At 36.7% G+C, this 20,543-nt stretch overlaps 1 protein-coding gene across 1 annotated transcript in view; it reads left to right on the top strand.

Annotated features, from left to right (window-relative positions):
* KIF6 (kinesin family member 6) overlaps positions 1-20,543 on the top strand; it is a 601,782-nt gene that overhangs the window by 251,295 nt on the left and 329,944 nt on the right. Inside the window, exons 8-10 of the mRNA XM_049764755.1 lie at positions 257-400; positions 1,476-1,562; positions 13,328-13,431. Coding sequence (XP_049620712.1) covers positions 257-400; positions 1,476-1,562; positions 13,328-13,431 — 335 coding nt within the window. The remainder of the gene's footprint in view (positions 1-256; positions 401-1,475; positions 1,563-13,327; positions 13,432-20,543) is intronic.

Here is a 20,543-nt window from a genome sequence, read left to right as displayed (position 1 = left end):
AATAACATACAAATAACAGCATTTGCCCAAAAAAAAAATGACAGGATTCCAATAGTAAATTCTCATTGCTTTCATTTTACTGCATTCCACCATCACCATTATAGTACCAAAGGAGCCTGAGTTGTAGATGTCACCCTGCCTTTAATTTTTATTTCTTTTTGTGTTTTTGTTGCACTTTAGCTCAGATGCTTGTGAGACGTGCATTCTCTGCTAACTGGATGCCTTTATTGTATTTTTCTTTGTTCATTTCTCACAGGTCATCATTGCTCTTTCGGAAAAACACCGCTCACATATTCCCTATCGGAACTCCATGATGACCAGTGTCCTGAGAGACAGCTTGGGAGGGAACTGCATGACAACCATGATTGCCACACTCTCCTTAGAGAAAAGGAATATTGGTGTAGGTTGTTGCTCTTTCCTAGAGATCTTTTTTTTTTTTTTTTTGGTTTTTGGGTCACACCCGGTGGTGCTCAGGGGTTACTCCTGGCTGTCTGCTCAGAAATAGCTCCTGGCAGGCATGGGGGACCATATGGGACACCGGGATTTGAATCAACCACCTTTGGTCCTGGATCGGCTGCTTGCAAGGCAAACGCCGCTGTGCTATCTCTCCGGGCCCTTTCCTAGAGATCTTAAGCTAAGTTTTTATGACTTTTTGTGTGGTAGTATTGAAGGTTCTGGATGAGCTGCCATCCTCTCAGCAGGATGGGGAACCTCCTCACAGTCACATCTCTGGAGGCTTTCTAGTGTTAGCTTATTTCTTAAGTTATAATGATCCCATTTGAGAATTGACAGGATTGTTTGATGAAGACTTGTCCACTGTTTTGGAAGGTCTGAGAAAGGTTTAACTATCTTGCCTTATTCCATTCAGGGTTGTGGCTGATGACCAGGCTGCTCAGGAGACATCTTTAGAATGTCCTTAGCTACTTCTCTGGGCACAACCCCTGGGAAACTTGGGAAGATCAGACTGAAAAATGGCCTTTGTGGGCTGCTTTAGAGCCAATAGACACATTGAAATTTAGGTTAAAATTTAGGCATTAAGCTTTCTCTGGCAGAAGAAAGTAAAAAGCAGAAATGATAGAGTGGTTCTCCGAGGACCATGCCTGAGTGGATGGTAAGGTGCCTCCTGTTTTGCTCTGTTAGAAATATTTATTTTATGGTTTTTCATGTTTGTGGATAATAGAACCTGCTGTGGCTATGATTTGTATATGTAGTTCTCATTGGAAAAATCAGTAGTTGAAAAATACATGCCATTTACCACATAGCCTGTTAGGATTACAAACATTTGGGACATTAATCATTTTATTCAGTAAAGTAGAATTTTGGTTTAAAAAAAAACACTTGAGAAAGTTTCTAATTTTGAAGTATTTTTTCTTCACTGTGTTTTATGCACAGAAATATGGGGGTGTGCATCTTGTGTTTATGAACTCAAATTCTTCTTTCAATGACATAACATTTTACGTTTTTTTTTTCCTTAGGAGTCTATATCTACCTGCAGATTTGCACAACGTGTGGCACTCATAAAGAATGAAGCTGTTCTTAATGAAGAAATTGATCCCAGATTGGTAAGCCACTTTGAACTGACTGTGTTAAAAAAAGCATTCAAGGGTATCAACCATCAGTTCACATTAGGGAGGCAGAAAATTCACACTTGGTGTATTTACAGTGCTCTAAGTGCTGGCATAACAATTCCCACCAACCTATGACCTTATGAACAGATGCTACCTCTCTCTATCTCTCTTTGTCTCTCTCTGTCTCAGTCTCTATTTCTGTTTCTCCCCTCTCTCCCCCTGCTGTTACCCCTACTTTCCAATTTTTACAATCAAAACCAAGAAGTCTTGTGACTTTTTCAGAGTGATATTGAATGGAAATAATAGAGCAGATTATGGGACTGGGACTCTCGTTTACTGAATGTGCACTGCTCCTACGATGTACACTAAGTACCATGGACAAAGAGACCTACAAGATTATATTTATGTATAGGTCTCAGTCTTTTAGAATGTTGGACTCTTTTAATAAAAATATTTTAATTGAATCACCATGAGATACAATTACAATGTTGTTCATGTTTGAGTTTCAGTAAATGTCCAACATCCTGTGCACATATCCAACCACCATTGATCCCACTTTCCCATCTACCCTCTGCCACGTACTGCCACATTCACTGTAGCACTATTCATTATAGCCAGAATATGGGGACAATCTAAGTGACCTAAAAGGGATGAGTGGATGAAGAAACTGTGATACATCTATGCAATGAAATATTATGTAGCTTTTAGGAAAAATGAAGTCATGAACTTTGCTTATACACAGATAGATATGATACTATGAAAATTATGTTGAAGTTAAATGACTTAGTGGGAGAGAGATTTAGAATGATAGCACTCATTTGTGGAATATAATAGAAAGATAGTATGGTATTAATATCCACTGACAGAGGTTTAACTTTACAGACAATAATGATATACCATTTTAAAAATATAGAAAGCCTGCCACAAAGAGTGGGGGAGTGCAGTTGAGAAGATAAAGAACAATGATATTTAAAAATGATCACTCTGGACAAGAACTGGATATTGAAAGGAGGTAAAGGAATATGCATGATGCTCCTTCAGTAACAATATTGCAAACACAGTGTCTTAATGGAAAAAGGGACAGAGAAAAAGAAAAATGTCTACAATGGGGGGTAGGGAATCTGGCAGCAGGAAATGTGCACTAGTTGTAAAGCTGGGTGTTGAACATTGTATGACTGAAAATCATAAACAACTTTTATTTTTATTTTTTATTTGTTTGTTTTTGGGCCACACCCATTGATGCTCAGGGCTTACTCCTGACTATGCAGTCAGCAATTGCTCCTGGCTTGGGTGAACCATATGGGATGGGACACCTGGGAATCAAACCGTGGTCCATCCTAGGCTAGCGCTTGCAAGGCAGACACTTTACCTCTAGAACCACTGCTCCGCCCCCCCCTTTTTCTTTTCATAAACAACTTTTTAACTATGTCTCATAATGATTCAAGTAAGATTATTAAAAATTAAAACTTCCATATAAAGTTCAATTATTATTAAATAGAACCGTATTTTACTGTCATTTGTCCTAGAGATTTTTTTTAAATTAACAGCTGTTTTGTTTTTTAATATTTTTATTTTAACACCTTGATGACAAATATGATTGTAGTTGAGTTCCAGTCATGTAAAGAACACCCCCTCCGCCAGTGCAACATTCCCACCACCAATGTCCCAAGTTTCCATCCTCCCCACCCCACCCCCACCTATACACTAGACAGGCTTTTACCTCCCTCATTCATTCACATTGTTATGATAGTTCTCAATGTAGTTATTCTCTAACTACATTCATCACTCTTTGTGGCGAGCTTCATGTCTTGAGCTGGACCTTCTAGTCCTCCTCTCTTTTGTCTCTGAGAATTATTGCAAAAATGTCTTTTATTTTTCTTAAAACTCATAGATGAGTGAGACTATTCTGTGTCTATCTCTCTCCCTCTGGCTTATCTCACTCAGCATAATAGATTCCATGTACGTCCATGTATAGTAACATTTATGACTTTATCTCTCCTGACGGCTAGCAGCTGTTTTGGTCTCTACTTCTAATTTTATAACATTGAATCTGTGCTTTACCAAAGAACTTTTCAAGAAAAAAACCCTTTGCAAGCTACATGATTTAGTCAGTTATTATGTTTGTTTATATTGAGTCATACACCTGGTGCTTAAGGCTTACTCTTATCTCTGTACTCAGGAATCACTTCTGTTTGGCTCAGGAATCACATTGGGTGTCAGCAATCAAAGCTAGGTCGACTACATGCAAGACAAGCTCCCTATCTATTGTAAAATATCTTGGACTCCATCAGTTAATTATTCTAAGTGCAGTTATTTTTGCTTTGCTCTATTTTACTAGAATTCTATAAATTAAATACAAGGCAGAAGCAATTCCTGCCAACATTGAGGTTTAAATAAAATAATTCAATTTTATAAATTCTGAAACAAAGAATATGTATTACTTTTCAAATAACTAACTTAAAAGAAAACTTTAGAAAACAAGCTAAGCTTGGGAGTATGTATGTGTTTTTTTTTGGGGGGGGGTTAAAGATGTGAAATTTTGGGGCCAGAGTGGTGGCACAAGTGATAAGGCATCTGCCTTGCCTGCACTAGCCTAGGATGGACCGTGGTTTGATCCCCCGGCATCCCATATGGTCTCCCAATCCAGGAGCAATTTCTAAGTGCATAGCCAGGAGTGGCCCTTGAGTGTCACCTGGTGTGCCCACCCCAAAAAAGATGTTACCAACAGAGCTTAATTAAAACATTTCTCAAATTCTTCCCCCTCCATACAACACTCCCACATCTCAAATTTACAATTAGACATGTAAATTATTTCATCTTGAAGGTTTTTCTTTTCTCCCTGGAATTCACTGCATTGCATGAGAAATGAAAGGGCTGGTGGTAGGTGGACACAAATAACAGGTTTATCTGTTTTATCTTGCTTACCTTTGGGAGCTTGTAGTTCTTTGATGGAATTCTCTCCTGGAACTGCCAATGAATGAGGCGGGATCTGTTTTCAAGTATAGGCCCTAGCAGATCCCAGCATTATAGTGCCCCAGCTATAAAAATGATACAGAATTCAAAGGATGAGCCAAGCGGAACTGAACTCCTAGGGTGAATTTTGCTGTGTTTCTCGAAGTTCTGGAACTGCTGCTGAGACATAACCATACAGAAAGAGAAAGGCAGAAAGAAAATGTTTTATTACCTAAAACCGAGATCATCCAAGGAAAGTAAACCTATTAAACATTAAAGTTATATTTCTTCAAATTTGGCTAAAGAAATTGTTTTTTGGAAGGAACTTGAAGAATTTCATGAGAGGTGAACATTCGTGTTTGATGTGGGTCTGTGTGAAATTTAAGGGAAAAAGAAATCAGGAGTCAAAAGCTAATAACTGATAATTGAACAAATCGCTAAGGTCTTCATAGTGCAAGATGATCTATTAATTGGCAGATGTTATTCCATGGTCTCTTTTATAATAGCTTCTAAAATATTGCATTACTGCATTTTTAGTGTATAATTTTGTTTAAGCACAATTAATAATGTTTTATTTTCTTTGAAATTATCTAATATTGGGGGATGCATAGAGCATATGCCTTGCAACTATGAGGTCCACAGGATGTAACTGATCCCAGAGCAGTTCTGGTTATGCAACAGAGAGAGAGAGAGAGAGAGAGAGAGAGAGAGAGAGAGAGAGAGAGGAGAGAGAGAGAGAGAGAGAGAGAGAGAGAGAGAGAGAGAGAGAGAGAGAGAGAAAGGAGAGAGAGAAAGGAGAAAGAAAGGAGAAAGAAAGAAAGAAAGAAAGAAAGAAAGAAAGAAAGAAAGAAAGAAAGAAAGAAAGAAAGAAAGAAAGAAAGAAAGAAAGAAGGAAGGAAGGAAGGAAGGAAGGAAGGAAGGAAGGAAGGAAGGAAGGAAGGAAGGAAGAAGAAAGAAAGAAAGAAAGAAAGAAAGAAAGAAAGAAAGAAAGAAAGAAAGAAAGAGAAAGAAAGAAAGAGAAAGAAAGAAAGAAAGAAAGAAAGAAAGAAAGAAAGAAAGAAAGAAAGAAAGAAAGAAAGAAAGAAAGAAAAAGAAAGAAAGAAAGAAAGAAAGAAAGAAAGAAAGAAAGAAAGAAAGAAAGAAAGAAAGAAAGAAAGAAAGAAAGAAAGAAAGAAAGAAAGAAAGAAAGAAAGAAAAAGAGAGAGGGAGGGAGGGAGGGAGGGAGGGAAGGAAGGAAGGAAGGAGAAAAAAAGAAAACGGAGGAAGGAGGGAGGGATGGCTTTTTGGAATTTTCTCTCAAATTTAATGACAAATGTGGCCATCCCAGTTTGATAAGAAGCACCAATAGTTTGTTCTGCTTTTTATGCACAACAAACATTGCTATCTTAAGAAAACAGGATAATAGAACTGTGAACTTCAGAGTCTATAGTGACAATCCCTGGATCAACGTCTTCCCCAATGATTCTTATTCCAGAGTTTCTATAATCATTTGATGAAAATTGTGACTTTAATGCTATCAAGTCAATGAAAATTTAGTTTAGTTCTGAGATTTCTGTTTAATATGATAGAAAAATAATTTTGTAGTTAGATTTGTGTTTTAAAACCTATATAAAAGTAGAAAATATGGCATTAATATTAAAAGCACAGAGAGGATATAAATGACTAACTCACATAGTTCCTGTCTAGGGACTTTTCTTCTGCATAGCTTAATGATTCAAGGAATATTTTTCAAAGGAAGTGAAAAACAAAATCCCACACAATCCTATACATTTAAATGAAATTCTAGAAGGATTGACATATGCAAAATATTCAGCATCATGTTCTTTGGAACTTCTGGACCTGTTGATGTGGTAAAGATAATCAGAAATCCACCTGTATAAAATTTAATAAGAAACTTTTGAAATACAGATCTGAGGTTGAAAGGAAGTAAAGCAATTCTATGGAGTCCAGATTTGAGGTTTAGTCAGCAATTGTCCTGTGTGGAGGCAGAAAGGGAGTTTTAAGAAAGGGATAGAAATCAAAATTTGGGGGCTTGGTCAGTGCTTGTTAAAACTAATACAGCCTTCGAACCCATCATAAAACCAGTGAAAGATTGAGCTCAAAAGGCAGAGTCTGTCCATTGCCATAGGGAGCTTCTAGGGAAGTTTGTTTGCCTCTATCAACTTTAGGTATAATAAAATGTCTTTTTCTCTGAAGGTTTGAAATCCAGGGCTGTCTCTCATGGGTGTGAACTTTAATTCACACAGCTCCTTTTGATCTCACACTCCCAAAATAATTAGAAAATAGTTCTAAAGGAATTTTTAAAAAGCCAGAAAACAGCAATTATAACTAGTGAAAAAAATGCCAAGGCATGAATACAGTGGAGAAAAACAATGACCATAAGTTGATGGTGTTTATGTGAATGTTAGAGTCTAGTGTAGAAGGACGAGACCACACAACTGGAGTAAAGCTGAATACTCTAATCCGTCTGCCAATAACCCCCAAACTGGCTAGCCAGGGCCATCTCCAGAGGAACCACACCCAAGGTCATGAAGAGGATTATATAGAAAAGTAACATAGGGAGTCCTAGCTTTCTGATGATCTTTAAAATGATTGGCTTTTGTCTAGGGTTACCTTCCTACTGCTCCCTTGTGTCCTTACTTGATAAACTACCAGGTATAGCCAGGTAGCTTGGGTGTGGTGTTAGTGGAAATAGGCTTTAGGAACCTAACATGTGGCTTACACATTGTGGTTCTTACAAAATGGTGACCCTCCTTGTTCACAACAGAAGAGAAGCCTGCTATATGGTCTTCACAAAATGGCATTTTTCCCTGTTCAGGACTCAGGTCCCAACAGATTATTTATTTGTGATCTCTGAAGGTTCAGAGAATCCTAATGATACTCAGTCAACTGGGTTGAATAGTTCAATAATCAATTCTGTGATGCTGCTCAGTCTAGCAGCGATCAGAGCCACATTCTGTGGTGTTTGGGAGCCTTCATTATTATAATAAATGATGCCAAGAACTGAAATAAAGGTCTCATATAGAAAAGCATTATTTCTTATACTTGCACTCTTCAGCCCCTGGAGTTGATTTTTAATGTATGAATAAAATAAGCAAATCTCTGAAAAAATTAATCAAGGAAAGCTTAAGGGCACAATTTTAAATAATAATTTTTGGAAAGGGACTTAAATAGAGCTACACAACTATTTAAAAATAATAATAGTACTATGAATGATGTTTTTCTGTAAATATTAAAATATTAAACAAGATGGTCAATTTCTAGAAAAACATGGCATATGAGCCAGATAAATATTACAACAGGTAGGGCATTTGCCTTACATGCAACTAACCTAGGTTTAACCCCTACATATGGTACTACATATTGTCCCCTGATCACTAGGAGTGATGGCTGAGCACAGTGCCAGGAATAAAACCTGAGTAATGTGGTCCTAAAACAAACAAACAAAAATACCTTTACACTAAATGCAATGAAAAGAAATAAAAACATGAATAAGTATACAATAAAACTAATTCAATACCAATAAGTCTACCAAAATAAGGAAGGGGGGAAGGGAAAGGGTGAAGGGAAAGAGAAAGGAAGGAAGGAAGGAAGGAAGGAAGGAAGGAAGGAAGGAAGGAAGGAAGGAAGGAAGGAAGGAAGGAAGGAAGGAAGGAAGGAAGGAAGGAAGGAGGGAGGGAGGGAAGGAGGGAGGGAAGGAGGGAGGGAGGGAGGGAGGAAAAAGGAAGGAAGGAGAAAGGAAGAAAAGGCTCGGTGTCCATATGGGATGCCGGGATTCAAACCACCGTCCTTCCGCATGCAAGGCAAATGCACTACCTCCATGCTATCTCTACAGTCCTTATACTTGTTATTTTTTATGTGTACCAGACCCTCTAATATGAGGTGATATCCCATTGTTGTTTTGATTTATATTTTACTATTTGGTAATACAGAGCATTTTTTTACATGTGCCTTTTGGCCATTTGTATGTCTTAGAATGTTTCTCAATCTTATCGGTTTCGGTTTCTCATTTTTTAGGGAGTTGGGTTTATTTCTTGTAAAGTTCTACCAAAACAGAGAGAGAGAGAGAGAGAGATCTCAGAATAAGAACTTAAAGAATAGATTGCAATACTTTTCATATTGACAGTCCTATCTAAGAATTGTGAAATTCTTAGAAAATTTAAGGTTTTGCTTCATTTTCTAGCCATTTTAGTGTATATGTTTGTAACATAAAAGAATAAATATATAATAGACATTAAAAATATTTCAGCAAAGTTTGGGGCAGAAGATAATTAGTGCCACACCTAGCATTGTACCAGGGCTGCTCCGGGCTCTGTGCATAGGACTTATTTTTGGTAGGCTTAGGGATACCCATATGGGGTGCGAGCAATCAAATGGGGTCAGCAGCCTGGCAAATGCCTTACCACCTGTATGATCTCTCCAACCCTGGAGCAAGCATTTTAAAGGTATACTGTTAGAAGGAATAAGACAAAAGGAAGCATAGCACTGGAAGTCTTGGTTAGGAAAATAAGACATGATAAAAATTAAGTATGAAGATTTGAAAGGAAGAAAAGCATATGTCATGATTGCTGACAGTTTGATGACTTAAATAGAACAACCAAGAGTACTTAATGATAGAACAAAAAAGATTTATAAAATCATTTGTTATATGATGCATATAGTAAAAACAAGTTACTTTTCTATACATTGGAAGCCAATAACAAGACAATGAGATTTTTTATAAGCATTCCATTTGTAATAGCTACAAAAATTTAAATTCTGGAAAAAATCTAATTAAAGATATTTATAGAGAAAATTAAAATTTTTTATTGAAAATAGGAAGCTAAACTTTGTTCATGGATGATCCAATATCATTAATTTGATATTTCTTACTAAATTAACATTTATAATTAAACTTTTTTCTAGTTAAAATTTTAGGATGATATTTGTTATGCAAGTTAGTTCTAAAATTATATTAAGTTAAAGAGAGCCAAGAATAGCCAAGTAATTATTTTTATTTTTTACTTTTATTTTAAATTAATTTTTAATTTTTATTATAATACCATGATTTACCAAGTTGTTCATAACACAGTCATTTTATGCATTAGATGTTCAAGGATTGTAACCTTCCTTCACCAGTGTTCCAAATTTCTGACCTACAACCCTAGCCTGCCCCCTTGCAGGCAAAAACAAATTTACTTCCTGTTGTTTGTTACAACACAAAGGCAAATGTAATGGTCAAAACTTAGGTCAGTCAGTGTTAATTTGAAATAATTGTTATATCTCTCCATGTTTATTAAAGGCAGTGCCTAACTATTTAGTAGGGTGGTGTTGATGCTAGTTGAGCTGTCCGTGTTACTATTTAGGCTCACTGAGCTTGGCAAATTTCTATGTAACTTTCTCATAAGATTTTCTATGATTCTACTGGACTGACACTACTATAAATGTTGAGGTGTCATGTTATTGTTTGGGGTCATACAGTCCAGGATCTATAGATCTGAAACAAATTCAATGGCTTGGCCATTCGATAAAATTAACTTGTGGAGCTGGGCTGTTTCTATGTCTTTAAGTAGAAGGGAAAATCTGTCCACACCAATAGAGAATACTTTAGACCAGACTACATGGGAAGAGTTGGCAGTCATCATTAGACAAATCATTTTTGTGTGTGTGAGTTGGTGGTCATTATTATCTTTTGAAGCACGTATATTTTTTGTTCTTGGGAACACACCCAGGGGAGATCAGGGTTTACTCCTGGCTCTGTACTCAGAACTTACTCCAGAATAGCTTGGAGGACCATATGGGATACAGGGAATCAACTAACAGGTCAATTGCATACAAGGCTGTGCTGTTGCTTCATAATTAAATTTTTGAAAATAACATTAAGGGGATTGTCATAACTATTTCAAAATATATTAAGATATAGATAAATGTTTTATTGTATATTCCAGAAACCATATGTGGAAATTGATAATAGAATTATAATACAGGGGCCAGAGTGGTGGTGCAAGCGGTGAGGCATCTGCCTTGCCCACACTAGCCTAGTATGGACTGCGGTTTGATCCCCCAGTGTCCAATATGGTCCCCCAAGCCTGGAGCAAAGATTTCTGAGCACATAGCCAGGAGTAACCCTTGAGTGTCAATGGGTGTGGCCCAAAAACCAAAAAAAAAAAACAATAGAATTATAATAGAAAGTCTTTGTGTGACTACCCTTATAAAAAATTAGGTCCAAATCAGATGCTCTATATAAAACAGACTCAACCTAAATTTTAAATGAAACATTTATAAGAAACCAGTCTTATGGCTTTAGATAAATAGAAAATCTACTTAAGAAAACAAAAAAACTGCAACCCAAAAAACACAAAACTGCAAAACAAAAATTATAGGAGATAATTCATATTAATTTTAACACTTAAATTTTTTTAATATAATTTTTATTTTGATCATAGTGGCTTACATTTTGTTGACAATAACATTTTAGGTACATATTTATATAAAATCAGGGGGGATTCCCATCACCAGATTGTCCTCCCTACACCTCCATTTTGTCCTACCTCCCATTTCCTCTTCCCTCCCCCTCAGGGCGGCTAGAATATGTGGTCCCCTCTGTATCTAACCTACTACTTAGTAGTCTTGCATCAGTTTGGTCTTGATGCCTCCCTTATTTCCCCCTCTAAGTGGAGGCAGGGCTAGCTAGTTCAAGTTGCGTGGTTTTGCCCGAAAAAGAGAAAATAAATAAACTGGGGTAAGAGTCTAATACCCCAAAAATGGGCAGAATCCTTCTAGAGGCTCTTATCATCGATTTGGAAAATGAAGGAGAAAAAGAAGGTGAAACACTCCACCAGTACCAAAAGAAGTGTCAAGTATCCAGTGAGGACTCTAGCTATATCGATAAGCACCACAAAAAACAGATTAAAAACAAACAAACAAACAAAAAACAAACAAAACAAACAAAAAAACACGCCACTTAACTTTTTAATAAATTTTAATTGAATAATTTTGAGATACACAATTATAAAGTTGTTTATGATTGATTTTCAGTCATACAATGTTCCAACACCCATTGTTTCACCAGTCCACATTTCCTACTACCAATGTCATCAGTTTCCTTCCTGCCTCCCCCACAGCCTGTCTCTATGGCAGACATTTCTCTCTCTCTCTCTCTCTCTCTCTCTCTCTCTCTCTCTCTCTCTCTCTCTCTCTCTCTCTCTCTCCCTTTTTGGTTTTTAATTCTGTTACTGAAGAGGTATCATTCATATCATTTTATATCATTTCAACAACCAATTCTGTCCATAGTAATTATTTCCCACTATCATTATCATAGTGATCCCTTCTCTACCCTATCTGTACACTACCCTCTCTCCATGTGGTAAGATTCCTGTTATGGACTAGCCCTGGTTCTCATCTCTATTGCCTTTGGTATTTTATACAGTGCCTTTTTATATCCCACAAATGAGTGTTATCATTTTATCCCTTTCCCTCTGACTCATTTCATTCTGCATAATACTCTCCATATCTTTCTATGTATATGAGAATTTCATGATTTCATAACTTTTATTGAATAAAAAATAGCACAAAGTGAAAAATGACATAGATTGGGAGAAACGATGTGTATTGCATTTGAAACTAATGACAGCTTCACATCCAGAATATATAAAGAAGTCTACATATCAGTATGAAAAATAATTCAGTTGAAATGCAGGCAAGAATATGAATAATTCACAGAAGAGGCAATGCAAATAACCAATATGGGTATTCAAAAATCATCAGCCACACTAATAATTGTGAAGATGAAGATTAGAACTAAATGAAGTACCAGCCTGGCAAAACTGAAGTGGAAGTCAATACTATATACATAGTGAAAAGAATGTGGAGAGCACATCTACATAGCTCATTAGAACTGCAATTCATATACATATTTTAAGAGCGATTAGTGATATCTCATGAAGGATAAAAATTATATTCTATAATCAAGTGGTTCTGATTTTAAGTGTACATTCTAGGGAAACTTTTCCATCTGGGTCTAGTATAAACTTGGGTGCAATATAAACCCAGAATAAACCTGTTTATCTTTTCAGAAACATTTGTAATGGCAGAAACAGAATTTCTAAATAGCTATTAACAGGAGACACATACAAATTTAATCTATTACTTTACTGAAATGCTATATATTCGTGAAGTGTGAGGAACTAAACCCACTCTAGTTAATCTCTCAAAAACATGATATAAGAGGGAAGTAAGTTGCAATGATACAAAATATTGCAACATTTGCTTAAAGTTTAAATCAGGCAAAGATCACAACCATTTTATTCATGTATATGAAATAAATGTATGAAACTATGAAGAGGAAATGCATAGTACTAGATGATCATAGTGATCAACTCAGGAAAGACAGAGAGAAGGGGAGAATAGGAATAAAGGGAATAGAATTCCAGTTAGATCAGTAATGTTTTGCTTGAAAATCATTGGCGGGAGTACTAAATAGACAGCAGCAGGTAAGATGGTTGTAATGCATTGGTATGAAGTAGGTTCAACCCCCAGTACCATATATGATCCAGTGAGCCTGCCATGAGTGATTTTTGAGTGCAGAAGTAGAAGAAAAGAATGATTATCACTCTAGTCATGACCAAATAAATAATCAAAATTAAGTCTATCATTATTTTGACAAAATGTTAAAATTATATAAACCTAGGTGGTTGGTAGCAAAATCTCTTTTCTATGTGTAAACATTTTCACCCTTAAAATATATTGTAATCATTAAAAAGTGGGATGTCTTCACCAAGTTTCTCCTTGTGGAACTACCACTGATTCTACTGCTCTGTTCTTTCCAGCTGATTATACGCCTACAGAGGGAAATTCAAGAGCTGAAGGATGAACTGGCCATTGTTACCGGGGAGCTGAGGAAAGAGCCACTCACAGAAGGAGAGCTCCAGCAGTAAGGCCTCAGTTTTTACTTTCCCTATCAAAGTTTGTGTTAACTTCTTTTTTTGGCCCTAATATTATGAATGCACCTCAAAGCACAAAGGTCTCCTGGGATAGTTGTAGGCGCCAGCTAAGAGTGGCAGCTTTCCATGAAAAACTGGATAAGGCTGACAGTGTTTCTGCCATCTCAGCTTTTAGCAAGTGAAGAACAGAGCATAAAGATGGGAATAGCCGTTTCATGCCAGGAGAAGAATGGGGTTTGTATAGTAGTTGTGCCATTTTAAAACATGTGCACCCAGCACTCTTACACTGCAGGCTTCTGATTAAAAGGATTTCAAGAAACTTTATTTGTGTTAAACAGCATCTTGCTGCAAGCACCAATTTATCCCATGCCAAGGTAATCTCTCTCCTTTCATAAATAGATGGCCCATATATTATAGTTCAAACACACAAATTGGGAATGAAAGCAGGTATTCATGGCTTTAGACAGTGTGGCATCTCTTAGAGCTTTAGATTTGCAGCCATATGTCATATCAGTGGCACAACATGACTCCCATTCTCTCCGACCATAAACCATAGTGGGGGCCTTCTTGTTTCTTTGTAGTTTACCATATTTTCTGACGTATAAGACTATTTTGAAACAAAAAAAAGTCAACCGAAAATCAGAGGTCATCTTATACACTGAGTATATTCCAAAAAATGTTTCAATAAGCTGCTAAATGAAAATTGTCTGAATATTGCCACAAAACGAATTTTCCAACTCGATCCTGAACCAATCACTGCAAGGCTGCTCAGACCGCCTCTCTAACTCAGCCAATCCAAGCAAGCTTTTTATGCATGCAAATTAGACAATGTTCTGTATTGAATCTACACTGTCGAAAGCCTGCTCAGATTGGCCAGAGTCAGAGAGGAAGTCTATTACAGTAGAACCTTTGAACCTTTGCTTGTTGTGATTGGCTCACTGTGGTACATGAGCATAGGAACACATGCAGCACATGCAGCACAGGAATGGTCTGTCTGATACAGAGAATATAGGCCTAAACCTATATTTTAACAGCAAAATTAGGGGTCGTCTTATACGCCCAGTCATCTTATATGCCGGCAAATATGGTAGTTAGCCAATGAAGAGTGAAGTTGTGGGCTAATCTTAGGAGCCAATGATATATATTCTCTATCTAAATGAGTAAGAGAAGGTGAAGTTTTATGAAAGTAACTTTCTGCATCCCATAACACTCTCTTAAGAAAGTGGCAAAATTAGAAAGGGGAAGCCGCTGAACTTTGCTGGAACTCAGGTGCCAGCACCCCTATCTGCCTGTCTTCTGTGCTATACTGCATTCTCGGCCTGATTTCATTCTGTGTGTGGATCATCTGCAGACCGCTAGCCTTCCCTGGAGGTGAGTTTACACGCCCAGAAAGAGGAAGCCACAAAACTCTGCCAGAACTCAGATGCCAGCACCCCTATCTGCCTGTCTTCTGTGCTGTGCTGCATTCTCGGCCTGATTTCATACTGTGTGTGGCTCATCTGCGGATGGCTAGCCTTCCCTGGAGGTGTGTTTACACACCCAGAAAGGGGAAGATGCTGAACTCTGCTGGAACTCAGCACCCCTATCTGCCTGTCTTCTGTGCTGTGCTCCACTGCGCTGTGGGGCTGCGCACATCATTTAGCCAATGAATACAACCACAACACGGAGAAAAAACCAAAATACAAGTGTGACAATGGGAAACAGTGCAGGCCAGTGCCAGACATAGAGAATGAAGATGGCAACTCAGATGACCAGAACATGGCCAACCGACTAGTCAGTTTCTCAGATAAGGAATTTAAAGTTGAAATATGGAAAAATGTTCAAAGAACTCAAAGAAAGTATAAGAGAACACTAATAAGAACCAAGAGAATATGAAGATAGAAATCAGAAAACTCCAAACTAAAATTTCAGGTCATATAACAGGTCTGAAAAACTCAGTAGATGAATTGAAGAAAAACATGGATGAGCTTTCCCACAAGTTAGCAGCAGCTGAGGATAGAATTAGAACACTGGAAGATGAGATGAATAACAACTCCATACAGCATAAGAGACTGGAAAAAAGCCTTAAAGCAAATGATCAAACAATAGAAAAATTACTCAAAGAATGGGAACAGATGAAAATAGAAGTTTATGATAAGCTCACCAGAAACAACTTAAGAATCATTGGAGTCCCAGAGACCCAGGAAGAAAATCTTCAGGTAGAATCAATGATCAAGAACATCATTAAAGAGAAACTACCAGAGCTAAAGAATACATGCGATCAAATCCTGCATGCCCGAAGAGTACCAACTAAAAGAGACCCCAGAAAAAACACCCCAAGACACATCCTAGTTACAATGACAAACCCCATAAATAGAGACAAAATTCTGAACGCAACAAGATCAAAAAAAAAAAAAAAAAGAAATTACATTCAAGGGAACATCCTTGAGATTTACCGCAGACCTGTCACAAGTAACACTCAAGGTGAGAAGGCAGTGGTGGGACATAGTGAAAAAAATCAATGAAATAAATGCTTCGCCTAGTATACTGCACCCAGAAAAACTCACTTTCAGGTTTGAAGGAAGAATACATGTTTCACAGACAAACAAAAGCTCAGAAACTTTACAGACTCAAAACCATTATTAAAAGAAAAACTGAAAGACCTACTTTAAAACAAGACTGACTAACAGAGACACCAAACTTTGATAGAAAAATGGCACTAACTCCCAGGACAATTCTTACTCTCAATGTCAATGGACTAAATGCACCAGTTAAGAGACACAGAGTGGCTAAATGGATCAAAAAACTCAATCCAACCTTCTGCTGCCTATAAGAAATGTGCCTAAATAGTCATAACAAATATAGACTCAAAATAAAAGGCTGGAGGAAAATTATTCAAGCAAACAAAACTGATAAAAAAGCTGGAGTGGCCATACTAATAACAGATGATGCAAACTTTATACTCAGGAAAGTTATAAGGGACAAAGGTGGACATTTTATATTAATCAAGGGATTTGTACAGCAGGAAGAAATCACTCTCCTAAATATATATGCACCAAATGATGGGCCAGTAAAATATTTAATACAATTGTTAAAAAATTTAAAAAACAGTATCAATAACAACAATAACTGTGGAAGCCCTCAAAACAGCATTGTCAACACTTGATAGGTCAACCAGAACGAAACCGAACAAGAATGTACTAGACCTGAAAAGAAAATCAAAGAAAGAGGCTTAGTAGATATATATATAGGACACTCCACTCCCAGAAACCTGGATACACATTCTTCTCTAATGTACATGGGACATTCCCACTATAGACTACATGTTAGCACATAAAACATACCTCCATAATATCAAGAGGATAGAAATTTTACAGGCTACCTTCACTGACCACAAATTATATGAAATTATATGTGAACTGCAAAGGGACACAGAAGAAAAACTTTAATACCTGGAAGATAAACAGCCTAATACTGAATAACCAGTGGGTCCTAGATAAAATCAAAGAGGAAATCAAAACCTTCCTGGAAACAAATGACAATAGAGACACAAACTATCAGAACTTATGGGACACAGCAAAAGCGGTACTGAGAGGAAAATTTATAGGTTTGCAAGCACACATCAAGAAAGAAGAAGGGGCATACTTGAAAAGCTTAATAACACAACTCATAGAATTAGAAAGTGCTCAACAAAAGGAACCAAAAATAGGGAGACAGAAGGAAATAACAGAGCTGAGAGCAGAAATTCATTGGAAACCCAAAAAACAATCCGAAAGATCAACGAAAGCAGAAGTTGGCTCTTTGAAAAAATAAACAAGATTGATAGACCACTGGCAAAACTAACAAAGAAAGAGAGAGAGAGAGAAACCTGATATCTCATATTAGGAATGAAAAAGGAGAGATCACTACTGATATGGCAGAGATTCAAAGGATAATCAGAAACTACTTTGAGAAACTCTATGCCACTAAAAATGAGAACCTGGAAGAAATGGATAAAATCTTGGACTCATAATCTTCTAGGTTGAATGAAGAGGATGTAGCATATCTAAGCAACCCCATCACTACTGAGGAAATTAAGACAGAAATCAAATGTCTGCCCAAAAACAAAAGCCCAGGCCCAGATGGATTCACTAATGAATTCCTTCAAACCTTTCAAGAGCTACTACCAATCCTGGCAAGACTCTTTCATGAAATCAAAGAAACAGGAACACTTCCAAATAGCTTTTATGAAGCCAACATCACCTTGATACCTAAACCAGACAGAGATGCTACCAAAAATATAATTATAGAACAGTATTGCTGATGAACACAGATGCAAAGATCCTCAATAAAATCCTGGCAAATAGGATTCAATACCTCATTAAGAAGATCATCCACTATGACCAAGTAGGTTTCATCCCAGGAATGCAAGGATGGTTTTACATCCGTAAATCTATCAACATAATACACAACATCAACAACAAGAAAAATAAAAATCACATGATCATATCAATAGATGCAGAGAAAGCATTTGATAAGGTCCAACACCCATTCTTGATCAAAACTCGCAGCAAGATGGGAATAAAGGAACATTTCTCAATATAGTTATGGTCATCTACCACAAGCCAGAGGCAAATATTGTCCTCAATTGAGAAAAAAATAAAAGCCTTCCCTCTAAATTCTGGCACAAGACAAGGCTGTCCTCTCTCACCACTCCTATTCAACATAGCACTGGAAGTACTTGCTATAGTGGTTAGGTAATAAAAAGATATCAAGGGAATCCAGATAGGAAACGAAGAAGTCAAGCTCTCGCTGTTTGCCGATTACATGATACTCTACTTAGAAAACCCTAAAGACTCTACCAAAAAGCTTCTAGAAACAATAGACTCATATAGCAAGATGGCAGGATACAAAATTAACACACAAAAATCAATAGGCTTTCTATACAAGGAAGAAATGGACATTAAGAAAACAACCCCATTCACAATAGTGCCACACAAAGTCAAATATCTTGGAATCAACTTGACTGAAAATGTGAAGGACCTATACAAAGAGAACTATAAAACTCTGCTCCAAGAAATAAGAGAAGACACGCGGAAATGGAAGCACATACCCTGCTCATGGATTGGCAGGATTAACATCATCAAAATGGCAATACTCCCCAAGGCATTATACAGATTTAATGTGATCCCTCTAAAAATACCCATGACATTCTTCAAAGAAGTGGATCAGGCAATTTGAAATTTGTTTGGAACAATAAACACCCTAGAATAGCTAAAGCAATCAGGGGAAAAAGAATATGGGAGGAATTACTTTCCCCAACTTTAAACTTTACTACAAAGCAATAATTATCAAAATAGCATGGTATTGGAATAAGGACAGGACCTCAGATCAGTGGTATAGGCTTGAATACTCAGAAAATGTTCCCCAGTCATACAATCACCTAATTTTTGATAAAGGAGCAAAAATCCTAAATGGAGCAAAGAAAGCCTCCTCAACTAGTGGTGTTGGCACAACTGGCTAGCCACTTGCAAAAAATTGATCTTAGACCCCCAGCTAACATCATGTACGAAGGTAAAATTCAAATGGATTAAAGACCTCGATATCAGACCCAAAACCATAAGATATATAGAACAATACATAGGCAAAACACTCCAGGACATTGAGACTACAGGCATCTTCAAGGAGGAAACTGCACTCTCCAAGCAAGTAAAAGCAGAGATTAACAGATGGGAATATATTAAACTGAGAAGCTTATGCACCTCAAAGGAAATAGCGCCCAGGATACAAGAGCCACCCACTGAGTGGGAGAAACTATTCACCTAGTACCCAGCAGATAAGGGAATAATCTCCAAAATATACCAGGCACTGACAGAACTTTACAAGAAAAAAACATCTAATCCCATCAAAAAATGGGGAGAAGAAATGGACAGACACTTTGACAAAGAAGAAATGATATTTAGAAAAGATTTTATATAGTTGGAATGTTGGCTTGCCATTTATCTTTCTATGTAATTTGATTATGTATTCAACATTTATTATTTGTAATAAACCTCTGTTCTAGACTCTATAACCTATATACAACATAACCCAGATGCAGCTTTATTGGATCTGTAATATTATAGTCTGACAGCCATAAGCACAGTTATCATGATACAATTTACTAGTTTATGAAAAGATACAAATAAAGCCCACATGATGAGATAGCAGAAACAGAGTTTGTTTTGAACTAAGGAATTAAACAAAATTAATTCATGCAAATTACCAATTAAATTACTTCTCTTTTTTTTTCATTTATCTCTGGCAATAGAATTTTTTATTTAAAAAACTATTTTAAAGGGCCATTATGTGTAAAGTTTAGTTTTACACCAATCAGTGGCACCAATCAGTTACACCAATCAGTGGCAGAAGGTATATTCTGAAAATTTGATAAAACTCATCCACAAACTCATCTGGACCAGAACTTTTATTTGGAGGGAGATTCTTAAATTGTTTCAAGTTCCTATTCAGGCTTACTAGTTCCTCCTGAGTATTGTGATATTGCATGGTTTTAGGAGTCTGTTTCTTCTAAGTTTTTCACCTTAACCAAGTAGAGTTGTTTATAGTAAACTCTCATGATGTCTTGGATTGTTGTATTGTAATTTCTCCCAAAATTGTAGCTGCATACATTTGGGTAACATATCACTTCTGATATAACTTATTTGAGCACTTTCTCTTTTCTTCTTCATGAGTCTAGACTAAGTTTTGTCTATCTAATTTATTCTTTTGAAGAACCAGCTCCTGGTTTCATTTATTCTTTCTTGGTTTCTATATATCATTGATTTCTGACCCAGATTTTTATTATTTCTTATACTAGTTATTGGATTCATTTCTTCTTGGTTTATCCGGCATTTAAGATGAGCATTTTAGTAGTTGATTTTATTTTTTCTCCTTTTTTATGTAGGCCTGTAATGCTACAAGTTTTTCCCTTAGAAGCTTTTGATTAGCTGCATACATTTGGGTAATTTGTTTCTTCAATATCAGTACTCTTTAGATGGGAAGGAGGAATAAATTTTTTATTTTTTTCAGGAATAAAGGAGTGTTCAGTACTCTTTGTTATAAGTACTATCAGTACTCTGTTACTCTTTTTATGTCTTCCTTGATT

Source organism: Suncus etruscus, chromosome 18, assembly GCF_024139225.1.
Source record: "Suncus etruscus isolate mSunEtr1 chromosome 18, mSunEtr1.pri.cur, whole genome shotgun sequence".
NCBI classification, from domain to species: Eukaryota; Metazoa; Chordata; class Mammalia; order Eulipotyphla; family Soricidae; genus Suncus; species Suncus etruscus.
The sequence above is the reverse complement of the archived record's forward strand: the minus strand, read 5'-3'. Positions and strand labels throughout refer to the sequence as shown.